This window comes from Brachionichthys hirsutus, chromosome 10 (assembly GCF_040956055.1).
Source record: "Brachionichthys hirsutus isolate HB-005 chromosome 10, CSIRO-AGI_Bhir_v1, whole genome shotgun sequence".
NCBI classification, from domain to species: domain Eukaryota; kingdom Metazoa; phylum Chordata; class Actinopteri; order Lophiiformes; family Brachionichthyidae; genus Brachionichthys; species Brachionichthys hirsutus.
The window spans coordinates 6,642,582-6,663,255 of NC_090906.1; the positions used below are offsets into that span (position 1 = coordinate 6,642,582).

Genomic DNA, 20,674 nt, shown 5'->3' on the forward strand with positions numbered 1-20,674 from the left:
TCGTAAATCCAGCTTCAACATTTGTTACTCAATATCTTGATTGATTATTGACTGATGTTTATGGAATTGAACACAGTCATGCAAGGTGTATGCATGACTGTGTATAAGGTGTATAAGGTATAGGAATCTAGATTTCGGGCATTATCAAGATCTTTCCCAAAATTGTGTTTAGCAGGATTACGGAAAAAACTGCTGGATGGATCTGGATGGGAAAGAAATCAGAAGATGGGTCTTGGTCTAACTCCGATCACAAATTTTGAGAGTGATCCAGATACCTGTCCGGATACAATAAAATCTGGACCCAGGAGTCACAAACAAGTATTTTTCTCTACTAACCCACTGATGAAAAACAATATTACTGCGATTTGGACAGATGACTTACAGCCATTCAGGGCATAGATCGAAATAAAATGCACTTGGAATTAAAGTTCAATGCCAAGCATTACATAATTATTATGATCAGACCAGCCTGCAGTTCAGCATTCAAGACTTCCTGAAGGGAATATCAATAAGTCAACCACATGGCGGTGTAATCTAATCAGCTGCAGTGTAGCCAGCACAAAACAGGACGCTTCTTTGGAGATGAAATATCCATCACTGGTCTGCTCAATAAAGAACTGCATGAGCACAATTCCAACAGTGATGCACTTCAGATTCAAAAAAGCGAGAATCTGGTGTTACATTCAGCAACAACCAGACTAATGCATCACAGACAAGGTCTAAAGAGTCAAAGTCCTTGGAGAGAAAAGGATGTACGAGATTTGAAGGGGGAAAAAGTCAGTATGGTATTTAGATGTGAGCATGTTCTCTATCTTCTTAGAAGATAAAACATAACAGCAGCTTGATTCCTATCATTTATTGCATAAAAGTATTTTTGTTTTACTTAGGAAAACATTTGTATCTTTTCATAACAGTTTATGCTGCTTTTAAAAAGGTGTAATAACAACCCAAAAATGTTTCATCAATGAAATGCAATATCAGACTGATGCCAATAATATTGATAACCCCCCACCAAATACAGCAAAACTGTCAACACTTTTCTGCATAGAACTCTTGAACTGGAAAAGGCTTTTTTTCCCTCTCTCAGACCTACACAGAGAGAATAGCGCGTGACACCCATAGTGGATTTAAAAACATCACTGAAAGAACGGCAACCGATAATCGATATTCATCAGACTGGATAGGAAAAACAGCAGAAGTATGCCTGCTCAGTTTATACACGTAATGTCACAGCACCATCCAGTCGATCAGAAGTGGGAGTTCAGCTCTCTTCTTCACCTCTTCACCTGTTTTATCTCATTATCGTAACGATGATGGCAAACGGGTCAAAACATGTTGGGGTAGAATCTCAGCCCCTCAACAGAGTCGTCTCTGCACAGGTGGCCCATCTTCTCAGCCAGCAACAACCTGCATAGGAACAGAGAGGAGGGGGGCCGAGAAATGAACATGAATTATCTCACTTTATATCGTGTAGTAAAATACACTACATTGCCAAAAGTATTTGTTCAGCTATCCAAATAATTGAATTTGGCTGTTCCAATCACTTTTCATGGCCACAGGTGTATAAAATCAAGCACCTCGGCATGCAGACCACTTCTACAAACATCTGTGAAAGAATGGGCTGCTCTCAGGAGCTCAGTGAATCCCACCTTGATACAGTGACAGGATTCCAGCTGTGCAACAAGTCCGGCCGTGAAGTCTCCGCACTACTACGGTATATATTCCACAATCAACTGCTAGTATAACAAAGTGGAAGCGATTTGGAATGACAGCAACTCTGTAAAATCACAGACCGAGGTCAGCAGATGCTGAGGCGCATAGTGTGTGGAGGTCGTTAGCTTTCTGCAGAATCAGCAGCTACAGACATCCACAAACTTTATGTCATCTTGAGGTTAGCTCGTGAACCGTGCGCAGAGAGCTTCATGCAATGGCTTTCCATGGCCGAGCAGCTGTAGCGTGCCAACACTGGACTCCAGAACAGCGGGAGTCCAGTGTCCAGAACAGTACTCTGGAGTGATGCTTCTCCATCTGGCAATCGAATAGACGAGTCTGGGTTCGGCGGTTGTCTGACTGCATTGTACCTCCATTTTCATGGAGGAGGGTGTTTTTAGGGAGTTGGGCTCGGCCCCTTAGCTTCAGTGAAAGGAACTCTCAGTGCTTCAGCATACCAAGACATTTTAGACATTTCCATCCTCCCAACTTTGTAGGAACAGTTTGGAGAATAGACCGACATGTTAAATCCTATGGTTTAAGAATGGGATAAAGCTCAAGTTGCTTGAAGGCAGGCGGGTGAATTCCTTTAGCATTAAAGTGTAGGTTGACACGATGAGTCTTTGATGTACCTCTCTTTAGACAGAAGTACAGATAGACCCAGGAGCTTCGCGAACTCCTCTGCTGTCAAAGAACCTTTATCTGACACCTGAGGATGAGGAAGATGAAGAGGTGAATCATGTAAAAAAACAAAAAAATCTTGCTGCAGTTTATTTATATGTATTTTGTTAACCATATATGCAGTTTGTTCAATCAGTGTACTGTTTGTAACAGTAAAGCTTACATTGTCCACCGCTGAGGATATCATCTCCTCCTCACTGTGAGACTGCAGCTGGACCACCATCACACCACTGTCAAACACACGCAGCCTCCAGAGTGGACAGGGCAAAAGAAGGAAAGATTATTTATGTGTGTGAGATTTATGCAAAAATAAACTTTGGTCAAAGTAATACAAAAAAAAAAAAAACGGTTCAAGCGCAGCGACCAATCGAGGAGTTACTAAGACCAGCATGGCAAAGGAAACAGGCCAGTGCTTCTTTTGAAACCCCAGGAAGTGACAGGAAATGACTGCTGAAGAGGGCTGGACACCACTTCCAACAACAGGAAGCCACACAGGAAGAGCCTGGCCTCTGCAAAACATCCAACCCTTCCCCATGTACTCCTCCAGTAAACACAGAACCCGGTTTTTAACGTACCAATACGAGCACAGATACATTAAACAGCACTCAAAGTCACCTCAGTGGGAGCTTTAAAGACTCAAACATCCTGCACGCGTTAACCAAATCTTCTGGAGATAAAAGCTGTGGAGAGAAAACAAAAAAGGACGCTCAGTATCACACAGACCACCAAAGGCATTTTGAGAGTAGCCTGAATGTGTGCATCACCTCCATCCCTCTAGCCCGGTTGACAAGACAATAAACCTCAGTGAGAGCCATCATGCCGCCACGCTCCTGGGAGAGAAATGGAAGAAAGGGAGTAAAGACAACAAAGTAAGCAAGGTTGAATTGAGCATCTGTTCATAGCCCGAGTAGGCAGAAAATATTTGGAACTCAAAATTCACACTTACTTCCAGAGGGGCCTGTAGCATATTTCCCAGTTGCTTAGCCAGCTGCAAATGGTAATGTGTACCTGATCCATGTGTTTCCCTGGTAACAGGGTTGGCTATACCCATGCTCAGTAGGTACGACTTGAACCGGATTGTCTGTAAAACCAAGCATAACTCTTAATAAATAGCAAATTACTTGACAAAAACAAAATGAATGGTTTAATACCAGTACCGGTAATAGGAATGTTGTATTCATGCACATCAGATTTCATCATCAACACACTATGTGTTCTAGTCAGTGTGAGGAGTATTGTAGGTAATGTAATTGATCACAACTTTTACTACATGGGCAGTGAATTAAAACTACAGCAGTTGTGCGCCACACCTCATCTTCTGTTATGTCTCCCTGCTTGTCTTTGATTTTGTTGGCTATCGATCTGGACAGCTCCACCATCTCTTTGGCCTGTTGGTAGTAAGAGCAGACGATCATTCAGCAAATCCTGCAACATGGGAGCATACAAGCTTAACACAAGTTTGATATCCATGGATGATACAGTTTAATCGTCAAAACATTAAATGTAAGTGGACTTCAATGAGGTGAATGAAAAGAAACTATAAATCAACATCTTACGGAAAATGTTAAAATACAAATGCACGTTTCCCTTTACCTTCACCATTAGCTGACTGAGGTCCTCAAAGGCCTGGAAAAAGTGAGTACATGGGTTATAATACTCAGAAGTTTCTCAATAAATATTTACACAGAACTGCAGCGGAGATCAATTAAATAACATTCTTACTTACTACACAAACATATCCTGTGTCTGGTATTTATTTATTTTGATCATTAGAAGGCGCTTGAGAGTTAGTAGAAGTCTGGTGTGTGGGTCAGCAAAGAACCAACTTCAATTTTGTGTGGATCTAGGAATTATTTTCCACTTTTAATTACATTTTTCCTCATAACAGAAATCTTCCGCTCAGAGGAAGCTGACGGAAGAACATATTTATTTCACATTCAAATGTATAATTGTAGATTAAAGTAGCATCGCCATTTCCCGTTCTGACATTGAGTATTTCTGACAGTCAGTACTATTGCTTCACAATACCTCAGAAATGTTTTTGTCTGTTTCTTTTCTCTTTGCCTCTATCTTCCTCTCAATGCCGACAATTCCCACGGCACGAGTCTTTCCTGCCTATACAAAAGTACAAAAAAGCAATTTACAGCTTTGAATGACAAGGAAAAAAACAAAACGTGAGGAGGATCAACCGCTGTAACATTATCAAAGAAAAACGTAAATTTTATTCATTATCACTTCACATTTATATGTACAAAATTGTACAATGCACTTTAGAGAAACATTACACTATATCAAGTAAAATAGCAATAAGTAACTTTACTTATTTTTATTTTATTTACAATTCAACATAGTACATACAGATACTGCTCTAAAATATATTTTTATGTCATTCCTAAATTTAACAACACTGCCATCCTGTGACCATAATATGAACTGAAGTAGCTGCCATGTGTATCACATGTTGCGTAACAGTTTGGATTATTACGGTCTATGTGGAGTGGAAACAGGTTAATCAACTTCATCCTTTAGCAAACGGTGGAAAGGAATAGATTCAAGTCGATTGAGGATGAGTATCTGTTCATCTTCTGACCTGAGTACCAGTTCCTGTGGAGATGGATTGTGAAACGGGTGTGTTCTCCCATCTCTTCTGAGTCATTTCCTCAGTAAGCCTCCTGTAAAACTGCAAGCACACGATTGCGTATCAATTCCAGGTCATGAATGATCAAACACAGACACCAAAGAATTAAGGAATGCTTAATATTATGCAAACAATACCTACAAATACTTAATACTGAAAACCCTTTTGACTACTTTCATGACAGAGAGTACCTCAATCTGCCCATGTTCTTTGAAGGACAGTTTAATGAAGGAGAACTTGCTGTGCTGATAGGGACCAGGCTCCTTGTTGGAAGGTGTGGGGTGAAGGTGGATAACAATTTTTGCACTACAGGATAAATGATCAACAATTAATAGATATGGTGAAATAAATTAGAAATGCATCAATTATTTCTTGTAAACTGGAGTTATTGTTGTTTGCAGTATTGTTGTCTGCATTTATTGACTGTGGAAGCCAGAGTCTGACCAAAATGAAAAAACAACAACTTCAAGGTCTATTTAAAAACTTTTCCAAGACCTTTGAATTAAAGGGGGTTAAGACCTCCACAAAAAAACAACCACTCGTTATTATGTGAACAAATTTCCATAATAAATTCATGTACCCTTGAGCCAGCATCAGATAATTTTTTTTGTTATTTTCAAACAACGGATCATGATAGTCAGCTGTTGATTTAGTTTTTTTTAGGGGGGTCCAAACAGCACTCACATACAAAACACACAAAAAAGTTGTGTGTTCCTTTCTAATGTAATGGTAATGGTAATGTCTTAGATCTAATTGCTATTACTGAACGCCACTGACACCTCACCTTTTTCCTATTCCTGCAGCCTGTTCCTCAAAGAAGATGAACTGGGATAAGGGCATGGATATGCAGCATTCCTGCCGACGACCAGAGGAACGCAGAAGTAAGCACACACAATTCTAACGAAAATGTCTATGATCAATACTGCAGTTCTCGATCAATCGAATCAGTGTGGTAAGTATGCGGTATTAACTGCTCTCTCACCTGATTTTTTACGTTTCTCCAGATCAACCGATGAGTGCTCAACAAGGCAACTCCAGTATCCAACTTAGCCTGACAGGAAAATACATTTATTTTCCTTTAGTCTCCCACGTAACCTTCAGTTCAACATCAACTTGACAGCACTATTCAATCTTATTAGGTTTTAGCTTCTTGAGTGGTCACAATTGTACCTTACTAACGAAAAGTAAACCAATAGCATACCTTATCGTCGCCGTCATAGAGTCTGACACCTCGCTGCTGAATCACTAAAGTTTCATTTATTTCTAACAGCCCATTTGACCATGAAAAGCGATCCATTTTCAATATAACAACAAATTAGCTACACTTTTTTTTCTACTTGAAATGCAGTTATGTTTACTTCCTGTACGCTGTCAAAAAAATAGCCTGACTCAATTTAGTATTTGATATTTAAAAAGAATTATAGAACAAAAACATATAAAAGCAATAAAATAATAATATGTTATAATCTTAACGAAAATACATTTTTTAATGAAACTATTGTAGTTTTGTTTTTACATTTTATCTAACTTTCTACACGGCATCCTTTCATTCTAACACGGGTCCTTTTTTATGTTGACGTTACTAGCGCCAGCTGTCATTGGAAGCTAGCAAGACTGCTATTCCTCCCGGGGTTGTCTGAAATGAATATAGTCACTCTGTCGTCGCTATCAGTATCATCAACATTAGCTGAATAGAATTTTACTTGAATAGACAGATGAACATCTTTATTTGCATTTCTTGCGTCTTTTATTAAGCTACGTTCAGAATTAGGGCAATTGTAGCTGGCTAGCTTGTTGTTAGCTGTGGGCGAACTGGTACAGACAGGTTTTGCTGCGCTGTAGCTTTTCCTTCTCATGGTTTGAATTCATTGTTCTGGTGGAAAGTTGTAACGTAGCAAAGGACCGCAAATACCATGCAGCTTTTTAACAGAGCTAATTATTTAATACGAATATCCCTTTTTGCAAACGATGCTTTTGCAGCATTATGAATTTAAACCAGTAGCATTGAATCTTAAACTTAACACTCGGACTTAGAGTCATCCGAATACGTTCTGTTGTATGACCTTATCTGTTGTGTTGTAAAGGGTGCAATTATCGTTTGTCTAGTGTACAGTAATAACTTTTTAATTGACAAAGGCGCACATTTATCTCAAAAATGGATAAGAAATCATTTGATATTGTCTTGGATGAGATCAGGAAGGTAAGCTTTCCTAATCCTAAATTGATTGTCTGGTTAACTTCGGGTCTTTGTAATTCGTTCTGTATTTCAGTGCGTCCTGACCGATCAGCGGATTAAAGGCATTGAGCAGGTGCATGGATATTTCTCCAGTGAACAGGTAACAAAACGGCGACACTGTCATGTTACGACACTCATTTTGATCTCGGACAGGTTCCCCCACACATAACATGAATCAGTTTATTGCACCTTGTGAGTTTCAAATCCTGATTAATCTTTCACCCATTGCACTTTAATTTAAATTTAAGGATCTGCTTTTAAAAGTTTGCAATATATGTGTAAAATGACATTATTACAGAAAGGTTTGTATGTATTACATGACATCAGGTATGGCGACAAATTAAGAGGAAAACTCCTTTCCTCTTTTTTATTATTTAAAAATGGCATTCATAATTGTCATGTCCTTTCATTTAATCATATGAGAGAGAACATTGGACTGCTACTGTAAGGTGGTCTTAAACATCTGCAGGTGATGGAGATATTGAAGTACTTCTCATGGGCAGAGCCACAGATAAAAGCAGTTAAGGCTTTACAACATGTGAGTAACCTTTTTTTTTTACTCATCATGGTACCAATGTTTATTTGCATTAACAGTTTTATTCTTTATGATATATTATCAAGTTATGTTTAACTAAATACATTTCTTAACACATGTGTAAAAACGTGTAAATATGTATTATTTTGTTTTAAATTGCCACCTCCTGTCATTTGTGTGTTTCATTCACAAGTGTCATTTAAACATGTTTCTACCTTTGTCACTTAGAAAATGGTTGCAATTCCGACAACAAAAGTTGCAAACATCCTGAATTGCTTCACCTTCTCAAAGGACAGGCTCATCGTCCTGGAACTCATAGCTTTGTGAGTGAAAACATCATCATCATCATATCCTGAACTGATCGTAAAATATTATATATAAAAGGCAAATGTTGTCTTGTAATGTAAGCCAGTTTGGTCATGACATTGTTGGATTAATTTGTTACTAGTCAACTACTGGTAATTTGTTCCAATACAGGAACATTTCAGATGCCCAAAATTATCGACCTGTGGAGGATCTGTTTCGAATACACTTGTCTGAGAAAAAGCGAGCTCGTAGGATACTGGAACAAGTAAGTTGTCGAATTTGACCGAGTTGTTTTGTTTTAGCTTTAGATAGCTCAGCCTAGAAAACCTTTTCTGTATTACTGTTACATATGTATTGGTATCAAAAGGTCATTGTGGGATCCCTTTGGTTGCTGTAAAATTTCAAGAAAGAATTATTGGCAGTTAGATATACAGAGACAAGTGTTTGATGCAATAAGAAAATTGAAAAGGTGATGTAAATTGTTTTTTGAAAACAACTATGCGTGATCAGCATGGTTTCCTGCCCACAGTCCAATCACGTGCCGTGTTGGCGAATTGACAACTCTTAAGATGGCCATAAGTTGGAATGTGAATCTTTCTTTAGTATGTTGTTGGACTTGTGGTGAACTGGATAGTTTTTGAGGGTCTTCCTTGTCTCCCAATGTGAGCTGAGTTGGCAAGCCTAACCTCCTGCAACCCTGTTTGGGATAAGCACATACAAAAAATGGGTGGATGTTTGTCTGTCAATGCATTGTTTTTAACAACCCAAATAATTGTATTATTATTATTATTATATTAAATGCAGTGCAGCACAAACAAGTATGCACACACGCAATTTTTAAATGATGCAACTTCTGTCTCATAAGGTCTGTAAGGTTGGTTGCAAGGCTCCTGTAGCCATGATCTCCTCCTGTGGTATAATACCAGGAAATCCATACCCTAAAGGCAGACCCAGCCTGATCAGCGGCACGTTCCCTGTGAGTATGTGCAGGTTGTAGGCCTGCTTTGGGTTTGCTAAAAATGAACTGGTCCATGCAATATTTTTCAAATTGTGTTTTATAATTACAGGGAATACCTCCAATAAAGAAAGATGGAGATAAGAAAGATGACCCCGCTAGCAATATGGATGGGAAGGGAATTGCTTCACGAATCATTGGACCATTTAAACCTGTATGTATGCAATTAGGAATCAATAGATTTTAATCCTCTGCCAGGCGGGAAGTGGCTCAGTCTGGCAATGCATGGACAGTGCTAGTTTTCCACTGCGGTGGGTGGTCTGTTGAAATATCTGTCAAAATGTAAATGATAGTGAAGACTGACTTGTGATCTGCTCAGGCTAAACGAATGAATAGATTCTCCCTTTGCTCCTGTGCTGTTGGTAGTTGCTGAGAGAATCAGAAAATGATTTGCTTGTTTTTGTACCAGCAGTGTCAGTAACAACGGTGTCTTTTTCTCTTCCCCCTTGTGAAGTTCCCATCAACCTACAACCCTCATCGGCCGGTGCCCTACCCTATACCGCCCTGCCGACCCCATGCTACCATAGCCCCAAGTAAGGATATTTCCCTGGGTAGTCATCAAACACTGTAAAAAACCTAAGCCACAAGGAAAAGGTTTGAAAAGAGTCTGATAAAATTGGGAAATCAATCATTCTGAGTGGAGTGGAGTGGAGTGGTTTTGGGTGCACTTAATGTGTTTGTTTTTTTAACTACAATCTTGGATTATTTGTAATGGAAAGAGGATTAGGGCCACATCAATCATTGCTTTTTTATTCTGACTTTACCATCAGGATTCTGAGAATTAAGTCCCATCTATCCATTTTCTTCTGCTTTTCCCCTTTGCGGTTCACGGGAATTGCTAGATCCTATCCCAGTTCACTATTGGCGAGAGCCAGGGTGAACACCCCAAGTGCATCGCCAGTGCATCACAGAGCCACACAGACAAGCAGACACTCATGCACACACTCATACACTACAGAAAATTTAGAGTCATCAATTGACCTAAATTTCATGTTTTTGGCGAAGCAGGAAGAAAACGGAGATTGTGGACAAAACCCACGCTGACATGGGGAGAACATACAAAGTCTGCTAGTCAGAATTATAAACTTTTTCTATCTGAAAACAAGTTTATTCCAAGTTTATTTTTATTTTTTTACTTCTGACTTTAAAATCAGAATTCTGAGACAAAGGCAGAATTCTAAGAGGAGTCAGAACGCGGAACTTTTTTCTGTCTTCAAAACTGAAAAACGCTCTTTTTTTTAACTTCTGATTTTAGTCAGAATTCTAAAGGGAAATTTTTCATGTGGCCGTAATCCTCTTCTGTTTTTTCTCTTATTTAGATTGGAAGGGTGATTCTTATGGTTGTGTGTGTGTGTGTGTGTGTGGTGGAAACTGTTAATATGTGCAACTGCTACTCAGGTGCATACAACAACGCAGGCCATATTTCTGTGGGAGGGGTTATAAGAGCCAGTGTGCCCCCTCCCCCCTACAACTCTACCCACAAAGTAGCAGGTATGAGAGTGTGTGCGGCAGCATATAGGCATGCCTTCACGCTTGCTGACTAACTGCCTAGCATGCTGCTTACCAGCGCTTCTCAGCCTTTATCAAGAGAAGAATGTGCTTATTTCTGTTGGCCTACATACACTGAGTGACCAGAAACATACGCAGCTATTGCACTGGGGGGTATCGGATTCCTTTATTTAGAGAATCTAGAGAGCTTTTGAATCATCATTTTTAGGGGGGGGGGGAGCCTTAATTTCACCCAATTCTATCACATTTTTCTATATTTGATATGAAGCGATAGCTTTAGTGTTATTTTGCAGATGAAGAAGACAGAGTGGGAAAATTCCACAGTCGGCAGTCAGTAACATTTGTACTTGGAAGCTTGTTTTATTGCACTAAAGCTTCCTTGTGCTGCTGTTTTCTGGTCAGTCATTGTCAAGTGTGTTTTGGTGAATTGGGAGGACCGGTACGGTATTTGCTTGCATGGGCTGGGAATAGACTCAAACTAATGTCATTTCTGTTTTTCTTTGTTCTCTTTTCTGTGCGCTAGCATTTAACATGCCCCGCATTGGACAACATTATTTGAATGCTGCTGCCTCATCAGTTTTGGCAGTTGAAATACATTTTTAGGGCCTGGGTGTAGCATATAACATGTTTCCCCAAGGGTAAGAAGAAGGCAGGATACGATCTTGAAATGTTTCGGCATTTCTATAAGTTGCACGCCGGGATGCTCTCTGGCCATTCCTCTTTGCCCTGGCTGTCTCACCATGCTATTGACATTTAAGTTATTCCTATTATTCCATTTGAAATGTATCTAGGAAAAAAACATTAATAATGAAATGTAATTACATGGTGATATATAAGAAGTATCGCCATGCCATATGATGCTAGTTTTTTCACAAACTGTGATCTCTTTCTCCCTCCAGGTTACGCCAAACCAGGCAATCCACAGAAGACCACACCTGGAGTAAACAGCGGGCCACTTTTCATTCCTCATGGATCCACGCCTTCTACTCCTACCCGCGCACCCCAGAATTCTCCTGCCCAGCAAACTCCTACAACACCCATAACACCCGTTTTCCCCGGCATGGTGCCCTCTTACAATCCCAATGCTTCTTCTCCTTCCCCTGCTCCATCCCCGTCTGTGATCAAGGCGGGACCACAGACCCCAAGTGGCCATGCGACCCCTACACCCTCATCTGTCATTAAAGCCCACACCCCTTCAGGTACGCCTTGTGGAACTCCTGTCCCAGGTGGATTCTCCTCCTCCCCCTTCCATGTTGTTTCCAGACCAAGCACCCCGTGTAGTTCTCAGATGAACTCCATGGGTTCGACTCAGCAGAAAGGCTTTAACACAGACCACTCATCAGCCCCCGCCCTTCCTGGCATACACGCACAAGCAGGTAACACCTCTGGCTCTGTGATCCGCAGTTGCACCCCCTCCGGACCACCACCTCTCACTCCTGGGCCATCCACCCCAGGTTCCAGTCCCAAACCCTCCCCAGTTCATTCTGCACAGATTCAAGCTGCCATGGCTACGGCTGGAGTTCTGAACAGACACACGGGAATTAGCACCAGTGGGAGTAACAGCCCCGTGCCCTCTGCTTTCAAGGGCACCTCTCGCTCTGGCACGCCATGTGTCGGCTCCCTGGTGGTTCCAGGATCTGCACAAGCTGCCCTAGCAAGGTCCTTCGGACTGTCGCACCCCTCGGGTTCTCCTCAAGTCTCCCTCCCCAGTCCTGTTGCTATTACGGGCCTTCAAGCTCTCTCCTCAAGCCCAGTGCCGCCTCATTATCCTGGCCTGACCCCCTTTCCATCCCTTTCTTCCTCCCTCCCTCCTTCCACCCTCCCTGCATCCATGCCTGCAATGCCCCCCACAAGCGGGATTTCTAACCATCCCCCAACTTCCATCTACCACCAAGGCTTGGCTCCCAATGCTGCACCCAGTGCAGCTTCCCCTTTCGGTCTGGGCCTCACTTCTGCCCCCTCTATATTCCCAGGCCTCCCGCCTGGGCCTGGGCCTGCTGCCTTTCCAGGATTGGGAGTTTCGGGAGGGCACAGTGCTGGCAGCCCTGCCTTGTCTTCTTTCATGGGACTGCCAGGGGCTACTCCAGCTTCAGTGGCATCGGTGGCACCACTGCAGGCAGTCGCCGCTGCAGCTGCAGCCGCGGCAGGAGTTCCATCACCTTCAGCAGTTTTGCCAGGCTTTGCATCTGCATTCAGCTCCAACTTCCAGCCTGGGTATGTGATTCTTTATACATTTGTACCAAAGGTATATAGACAAAGCCAAAAATTAATTGAGAATTTGAGTGTTTGATCAATGTTGATATTCCAATATAATCGGAATGTTGTAACGCTCACTTGAAAAATCATTATTTATATGTTTTACCCACTATTCTCATGCTGTTTTGGGCAATGGCGGGAGGAACAAGCTTGTATAGAACCAGATTACTTTAGTGTTTCATGGGATGCATGAACAATCCAAGCAAACTAAATCTGCTGTCAAACTGCTGTGGGAGTGTGTGACCAGACTGGTGCATCATTTCAACCACTTTCTCTTGTTTTTCTGTGTTGAGGTGCAAATCAAAAGTGAGGGGACTTGAAAACAAGGGGTCGGATTAAAAATAGGGATTGGGGTATGGTATGGTATAGACTTTATTGTCATTGTCAGCAGAGCACAAGTACGGTACGATAACGACATTACATTTGATGAGTGACCATCGGGCTGCAGCGCACGCCGTCGCGCTGCCATTGCTCCCTTCTTAGTTACAGGAAGCAGAATGCAGGTACAATCAGTACACAATGAACACACACATATAGGAATGACACGCTGCGCTGGAAACACACATTTTCAATGAGAAGAAGGAACCAGGGAGGGGGAGGACTGGAGAACAAAAATAATTCCAATATTCAGCCGAAAGCTAAATAATTTATCTCAATCCAAACAGGCAACTGGTCGTTAGTGTGAATTATTTCAGTTTATAGCTGCTATAAGAGCAGCTGACCACTAGATGTCACCGGTAGGGTCTTTATTTGAGGCTGTGAAGCTTCCAATCTTCTTCCGGTAGAATCAGGAAGAAGCCTTAAAAGCTTCACATTCTTCATCCGTCCATCTCTGCCATGCTTCCCGTGTTTGTCAAACATCGCGTCTCGTGTTTTTCTTCTACAGAAACTGCACACACATCAAATTCACATCTTTTCCTACAACATCAGTTGACTAAAGGCAGAAATAAATAATTCAGCAAACTGTTGTGAGCAAGATATTCAAGCTTTAACCAAGTGAGGAGTTATTTTCTAGGCAGTTCAACAAGTTACTCCATAACCAACGATCACAAAAGAATTTCATTCTGAATTTTGAAGAACCCTTGACGATGCAACTGTAGAAATAACACTTTGAGAGATAAGAACATACCTTTATTATTATTATTATAATAAAAAACTGTACCCTCACTCACTCTTTACCCATTTGACCTGGTTTGCTCGAGGTTAATTACATCATGTGACACCCATCTTGACTTCTGAGGATAATAATGTCATTAATTATATCCATTAATTTTGTGTGCGGAGTGGAACTACCTCACCTATGAAGCGTAAAGTCCCTTTTTACTTTTCCTTCCCGTCAGGTGCCAACTTCATGTCTGTTTTTTTCTGACAGCTCTATTTCATCAACCTATTCATTTTGGCAGTTTCTTCTGTAACTCTGTCGAACGTGTTTTGTGAGCTCAAGTCGCACCTTTAATCAGCATTTTAAAGAGGTGATTTCCATTTGACAAAAGTTAAGGAACGAACAAGCAAGGTGGACATTGGGGGGAAAAAAAGTGTGTAAAAAAAAAAAAAATACTACATTTATATATTGATAGAAGCATAACCAATCCAATTAGACACCACCTTTACTACTATTCGTTAGGTCCCAATAGTAAGAGAAAAAACTTTATCGCATTAACTTTAAAAGAGAATGCAAGTGCTGTTAGTAGCATTTTGTTGCAGTAGGGGGGGTAGGATTTTATAAGTTCACACTTCATCCTACTCCCTTTGAGCATCTTAAACATGTATGTTTCGGAAAAAGTGTTTATTTTATTTTATTTATTTTTTTGCTTTCTTGTTTTTCATTTGAATTTATGCCTAATGTTTGATGCTCAAATAAATAAAACATGGAGTATGATGTCAATAGTAGAGTTTATAATTCCATTGATATTAGTTTGATGGTTGTGGTTCTGTGTGTTGCAGGTTGAGTGGTGGGCTTCAGCCTCCAGGGAGCAGTGGATTCCCCAGCTTGTTGTCCTTCCCTGGGGTGCCAGGGTTCACTCCCTCTGCCTCCCCTGCTGCCCTTAGTGGCCTCCATAACCCAGCCATGCAATCTGCATTGCTGCAGGTAGACTCATACACACACACACACACACACACACACACACACACACACACACTCTCTCACACAATAGAAGTATTTAAATTCCTTTTGATAAAACTACTGCTGCAAAGCGACTCTTCATTCTCTTGTTTCAGGCTCATACTACATCTGCTTTGGAGAGCTTTCCTCCTCAGCCCAACAGTTTCACCAACTACCCTCCAGGCCCAGGAAACCCCTTTGCCATCCAGCCAGGCCTGCACCCCCAGTTGGGTTGGCAGTGATTTCCATAACAAGCTATGAATCTGACCATCCCCCCCCGCCCCATCACACACCTCGCCCCACCCCAGAGATGTTTTTTTTTACCTTGAACCCTGAGTCACGCAGGCCAGATTGGACAGTTTCAGTTACGTGTATGTTACAGCCAGAGTGGCTTAACTCCACGAGGAACACAATTATGCGCTGATAAAGGCGGAGATGGTGTAAGTCTTCCTTTTATTCACGGTCATCAGGCGTGAAAGATTTTGTCCGAGTTGTTAGATTTTACAAGTAGACTTTGATTTTTAATCTTAGCTGGATTTGGTTGTTTTTAATCAGGTTTATTAACATTTATTAGTGAATCATGAATGATGGATAAACTAGCAAAGGCACATGATATCATGTCCACGACTGCATCCTGTTTGTTGTATTCTGTGTCCACTCCCATTTGATAGGACTTCTTCATGATACCGGTTGGACTGTCACTTGAATATTGTATTACGACATCACATTTTGATGAATTTAGAAATTTAGTGAATTTGTGTTTTGAAGCAGGCCACATTAATTCAAACCATATGTTAGATCAGATCAAGCGTTTTTGTGATGAAGGCAAATGTGTTGTTTTCATTCAATATTTACGGAGCTGTCAACAGTTTACAATTTGTATGTGTACAGAGTTTTTCTGGACAGATATCTCTCTGTGTGTACTGCTATAGTACAACCTAGATCATTTATCAGCCGATGTGTGGACTTGAGCTGTCTAATGACTGTATTCTTTGCTAATGCTTTGCAGCATTGTGAATATTTTATTTCATTTAACATGAACTTCAACAGACTCAGAGACAGTTGCTTTATTTTTTTGAAAGTAATGGAAAAACTATTTGTTACACTGTTATGCTTTTCTCATTTTTTATTTTTTATTATTTTGTCAATAAACAGCTGCTTGCTGGCCTGTATCTAGAATATGTGTGATGTTGCAGCTATGAGGAAACTCCCTTAAATAAAATGTCTGGAGATTGACAAAACTACGGTTTATTTATATCACTTTACTTGCCCATGATCTGCTGTTGTTAAAGGTACATTGTCGCAGATGTTATTTTATTTTATCAGCTTAGTAAAAGTCAGAAGTAAAGTCAAAGACTAGTTTAATTAATAAATGCTAAACTCAATAGTGATCAAATAATTGAGTTTGTATTTAAAGCTGTTGTCGCCATAAAACTAAACCGGATCACAGGAAACTCAGAACTCTACAGGCTATCTAAAATATTCCCCTCTTTTTTTTCTATCTGTAAAATTCCAACAGGTGAAGGTGTTGCTTCTCAGTCAGGGGAATTTTACTAAGCCAACAAACAGATCATAGGTGTGGCCAGTTATTTAAATGAATGCAGTCAAGTGAGAGCTCATTTTAAAATATCTGAAGAAGGTTAAACACTTTCTCACTTTAGCAGGATGTGAGTTGATGTAAAGTTAAGCATTTCATTCTGTTCTGAAACGAAGAAAGGACCAAAAACACCAGGACAATAATTAGACTCCTCAGCTACACTAAACTGGAAATGGATAGAACAGTGAACCAGAGGAGAGGAACGAGCAATGAAGATTTAATACGTAAGATGAACCGCATTCTCTTTACTCTTCTTCTCTGATGTTATAATCTGTATCTCCATGCTGGGAGAGGTGAGAGCAGATAATTTTTATCCGACCTACGTAGTTGGAAAGCAGTTACAGAGGCTCAGGGCAAAGCAGAACTGTATTGTCATGGAGATTGAAATCACATGTTACTGGGATAAGGTGTCCCGAAAGCCTTTTGTGTGTGTGTGTGTGTGTAGGTGTGTGTGCGTGTGTTTCCCCTTTATAGACACCTGCCTGTATTATTGCTATGTAAGTCATGTGGGCAGGGGACTATCATGTTACATTGTGAAGGTTTTTCAGCATGGACTTATTTGCTCATGAGCAGCTTTGCGTTATTATTGTTTTCACAGCGACAAAAAGGATCATGACAGACTGTAAACATGATTTGAACGCAAGTTCAGTTAATCATTTTTCTGTTGCCTCAGCTCAGATTAAACAAAAGTGAACTGTGGGCACAAATACGGAACCGTAGAAGTGAGAGTTTTGCCTGTTGCCAGTTATCTACGTTCGAACGTTTTGATAAAGTCGTTCGAATGTAGATACTGGTCGTTCAAACAACTTGACGACATAGTCCGGGAAAAACTATTTTCTCAGCACTGTCACTTCTACGCTTTGAACATAGAAGTAAAAAATAAAACTAATTAAACCACAAGTATTATTCTGTCATGATTCGGAGGATATTAGAATCTACAAACATCATTCTGTGATTAATACTTGTAAGGCATTTAAATGGGGCCGGTGTGAGCTACAGTTCAAGGCATTCTCTTGGGACTCCTACTTCCACGGGAATGTTCCAAACTAATTTGTATATCAATCACATACACAGTTGTCCTCTTTGTCTCCAGCTCAGCGAAAAGGTGGTCTGGGATTCTGCGGCTGGACTTTAGTCATATTATCAGGCTTTTTCGTCTTCATCCTTTTCCCCTTCACCATCTGGTTTTGTCTCAAGGCGAGTGAACTCAATAAACAACAGTGGATTCAGGAACAGAAACCAAAATTTCCTTTGTTGCACATTTGAACAGTCACACACACATCAAAATCATGTTGATAACAGAACTTGTGTTGTGGTCTTCCGGTTTTGCAGGTTGTTAAGGAGTATGAGCGTGCTGTCTTCTTCCGACTGGGCCGCATCACAAACAGGAAAGCTAAAGGACCAGGTAGACGCTATAAACGGAAACATTTTCTCATTTGTGTATCAAAAACAGGATATTTCATATATTTCCTTTTTCAAAATATAAATTATTCTTTGTCTTCTTGTTTATCCACAGGAATCTTCTTTATTTTGCCATGCACTGATACCATTGTGAAAGTAGATCTGCGAACAGTTTCATTTGATATCCCACCTCAGGAGGTAGAAAAACACAAATGTGTTCAAAATATCATAATGTCATTCAAAATAGTGAACATTCGGCAAAGGCTATCTTATATTTGTGCGGCAGCTCCTGACCAAGGACTCGGTTACTGTGGCTGTGGATGGAGTGGTGTACTTCCGGGTCAGTGACCCCATTGCCTCTGTGGTCAATGTGAGAGAGGCCAACAGGTCCACCCGTCTGCTGGCTCAGACCACCCTCAGAAATGTCCTGGGGACCAAGAACCTGGCTGAGCTCTTGTCTGATCGTGAAAGCATCGCTCACAGCATGCAGGTACAAAATCAAATTCTCATTACATCTGAGATGTGGTTTCAATAGATTTTTCAGAAGCTAAAATATATTTGTACATAATTACTACTGACGGGATTTTTTTTTACTCTTTGAGCACAAAGAGCCTTTTCTATTGTAAATTTAATTCCGATAGAAAATATCTATGAGCAAACATCTCCTTTGCTGAATACACATTTGATATTTTCAAATTTCTCTGAAAGAAAGATAAATAAAAGTTTAAAAAAATATTCCCCTGGGTTTCATCTGGTCTTTATATCTATTTCTAACACTATTATGAGTGAATTTCATCTGTTGGAGTTAATCAATGTAGGCCTCCCCTCTTTCTCCTTTGTCTTTTCCAGAGCAACCTGGATGAAGCCACCGACAACTGGGGCATCAAGGTGGAGCGTGTGGAGATAAAAGATGTAAAGCTGCCACATCAAATGCAGAGAGCCATGGCTGCTGAAGCTGAGGCCACACGAGAGGCCAGAGCCAAGGTCAGGAAACGTGGCACAATAACTACAGTGGATATAAAGTGCTGACTTGGATGGTTCGATTCCAGTTAGTTTTGGAGCAACATTAAACTGGAGTTCTTGATCTACACACAGGTGATTGCAGCCGAGGGAGAGATGAATGCGTCTCGTGCCCTGAAGGAGGCGTCCCTCGTGATCGCAGAGTCTCCGTCAGCCCTGCAGCTTCGCTACCTGCAGACTCTCAACACCATCGCAGCGGAGAAGAACTCCACGATCATCTTCCCGCTGCCCATGGATGTCATTTCTCATTTCATGCAGAAGTGACACCTCAGTGACTCAGCCAATAAAATAAAGTCTCTTCTTTCGTCAGGAAAAAAAAAAGTGGCACTCAAAGAGTTTAATAATCTTCAAAAATAAAAAAATATAACTTTCTTTTGAGACAAGACAACAGTTATGATCGAAAATGATTTTTATGTTTCTTTTTAAATACCTGCTTCCTGTCAGTATAAGAGGGACACTGAGGCAGGTTATCCCACAGAGTTATTCCTCTGTAGATGAAAGGCCGGGATAAGGCGTTTCTTCTCGGGTGAGTCACTTCCAGCTGACCATTGCTGGACCTGGAGTGACATCTCAGTGACTCATCCAAAAAAAAACACACTATTCAATAACACGAGTCAGGTAGGGTCAGAGTACAGTTTTACACCTTGTAGTTTATGTATATATAATTATGGTCAGACCAGGCCTGTTTACCGCTGTGATTGTGAGTTATTACTGACGTTCTGTTCATGCAGATAAAGCAGTACAAGATGCACAGAAAAGGGAAACTGGGCCAGTAGTCAGTTCGAGTCAGGAGAGAAAGTTGAAGTCAGTAGAAGTTGAAGTCTTGTTTCAAAATATTTGCTTAGATTTTGATAAGATGCATGTTTTTTTTTTTTGTATTGCTTATACCATTAAATACATTCATATGTTTAGATATACTGCTCATAATGTATTGGTGTTAAAATTGCAGTTCCACTTGCGCCCTTTGTGCGATCAGATAAAAGGCCTCTCCAAGCCGAGCTCCCGGGCTGAATTTCAACCCCAGCCCGCCCCTGCCTGGAGGGACACCCCCCTCCTGCACGCAGAGAGCGGATGAAGGCGACTGGAGCCGCGGCCCTCGGGAAAATTATACATTAAAAATGTCGGCAAACTCCTCAATCAGGTTGTTTGGGGGCCCCCAGCAAAATAAGGACAAGGGGCCCTGTCTCAAGGGCACCTCGGCAGTGCCCTGGCTGTAGACTGGTTCCTCTCCAGCCACCAGTCCACACTCCGTATTCCTGTCTGGGCCGGAACTTGAACTTGAACCCTCTGGTTGAAGTGCAATGTGGTTTTTTTTGTCTCATTTTATCATGAGTAATGTTTTCTTGTTATTTCTACACATTTCATTTGCTGGTGCTCTTCTCAATGTCATGTTTGTGTTGACAGTGAGGGTCAGTGTGGCAAGTGAATAAAATTAATAACTATTTGTAACCCAGACAAATGTATAAATGTATTGATAAAGTTCATAATGTACTGTTAAAGATTGAAAATAGATTTTTAAAAAGTATGAGCTCAATGTGTTATGGGTAAGAATTGGATTTCATTCGTTATAAAAGGTTTAAATCTGTTAAAGGTACCTGGGTAAAAGCTAAAAACAAGTGAAGTATAAAATGCTTTTGGATGTATTTTATACTTGTTTTATTGTAAA

The 20,674-nt window shown here is 40.8% G+C and overlaps 3 protein-coding genes across 3 annotated transcripts; 2 read left to right on the forward strand and 1 right to left on the reverse strand.

Moving 5' to 3' along the window:
- Positions 1–864: 864 nt before the first annotated feature.
- Positions 865–6,361, reverse strand: LOC137900436 (vacuolar protein-sorting-associated protein 36). Its single transcript, XM_068744518.1, has 14 exons — positions 6,231–6,361; positions 6,012–6,080; positions 5,814–5,884; positions 5,221–5,335; positions 4,982–5,071; positions 4,420–4,506; positions 3,985–4,017; positions 3,702–3,779; positions 3,338–3,472; positions 3,156–3,221; positions 3,007–3,071; positions 2,555–2,639; positions 2,343–2,419; positions 865–1,407 (listed from the first exon to the last, which is right to left on the reverse strand). Exons 1-14 carry the CDS (start codon positions 6,324–6,326, stop codon positions 1,326–1,328), a joined length of 1,149 nt encoding a protein of 382 aa, XP_068600619.1. The 5' UTR covers positions 6,327–6,361; the 3' UTR covers positions 865–1,325.
- An 823-nt stretch (positions 6,362–7,184) lies between these two features.
- On the forward strand, positions 7,185–15,232 carry LOC137900734 (proline and serine-rich protein 1-like). Its single transcript, XM_068744865.1, has 12 exons — positions 7,185–7,229; positions 7,300–7,365; positions 7,735–7,803; positions 8,029–8,123; positions 8,278–8,371; positions 8,972–9,082; positions 9,174–9,275; positions 9,576–9,654; positions 10,520–10,612; positions 11,530–12,844; positions 14,831–14,975; positions 15,107–15,232. The coding sequence occupies exons 1-12, from the start codon at positions 7,185–7,187 to the stop codon at positions 15,230–15,232; spliced, it is 2,340 nt and encodes a 779-aa protein (XP_068600966.1).
- Positions 15,233–16,641: 1,409 nt separating this feature from the next.
- LOC137900078 (stomatin-like) lies at positions 16,642–20,548 on the forward strand. Its single transcript, XM_068744126.1, has 7 exons — positions 16,642–16,811; positions 17,681–17,784; positions 17,920–17,992; positions 18,104–18,186; positions 18,275–18,478; positions 18,838–18,972; positions 19,084–20,548. Exons 1-7 carry the CDS (start codon positions 16,760–16,762, stop codon positions 19,270–19,272), a joined length of 840 nt encoding a protein of 279 aa, XP_068600227.1. The 5' UTR covers positions 16,642–16,759; the 3' UTR covers positions 19,273–20,548.
- Positions 20,549–20,674: the final 126 nt, after the last annotated feature.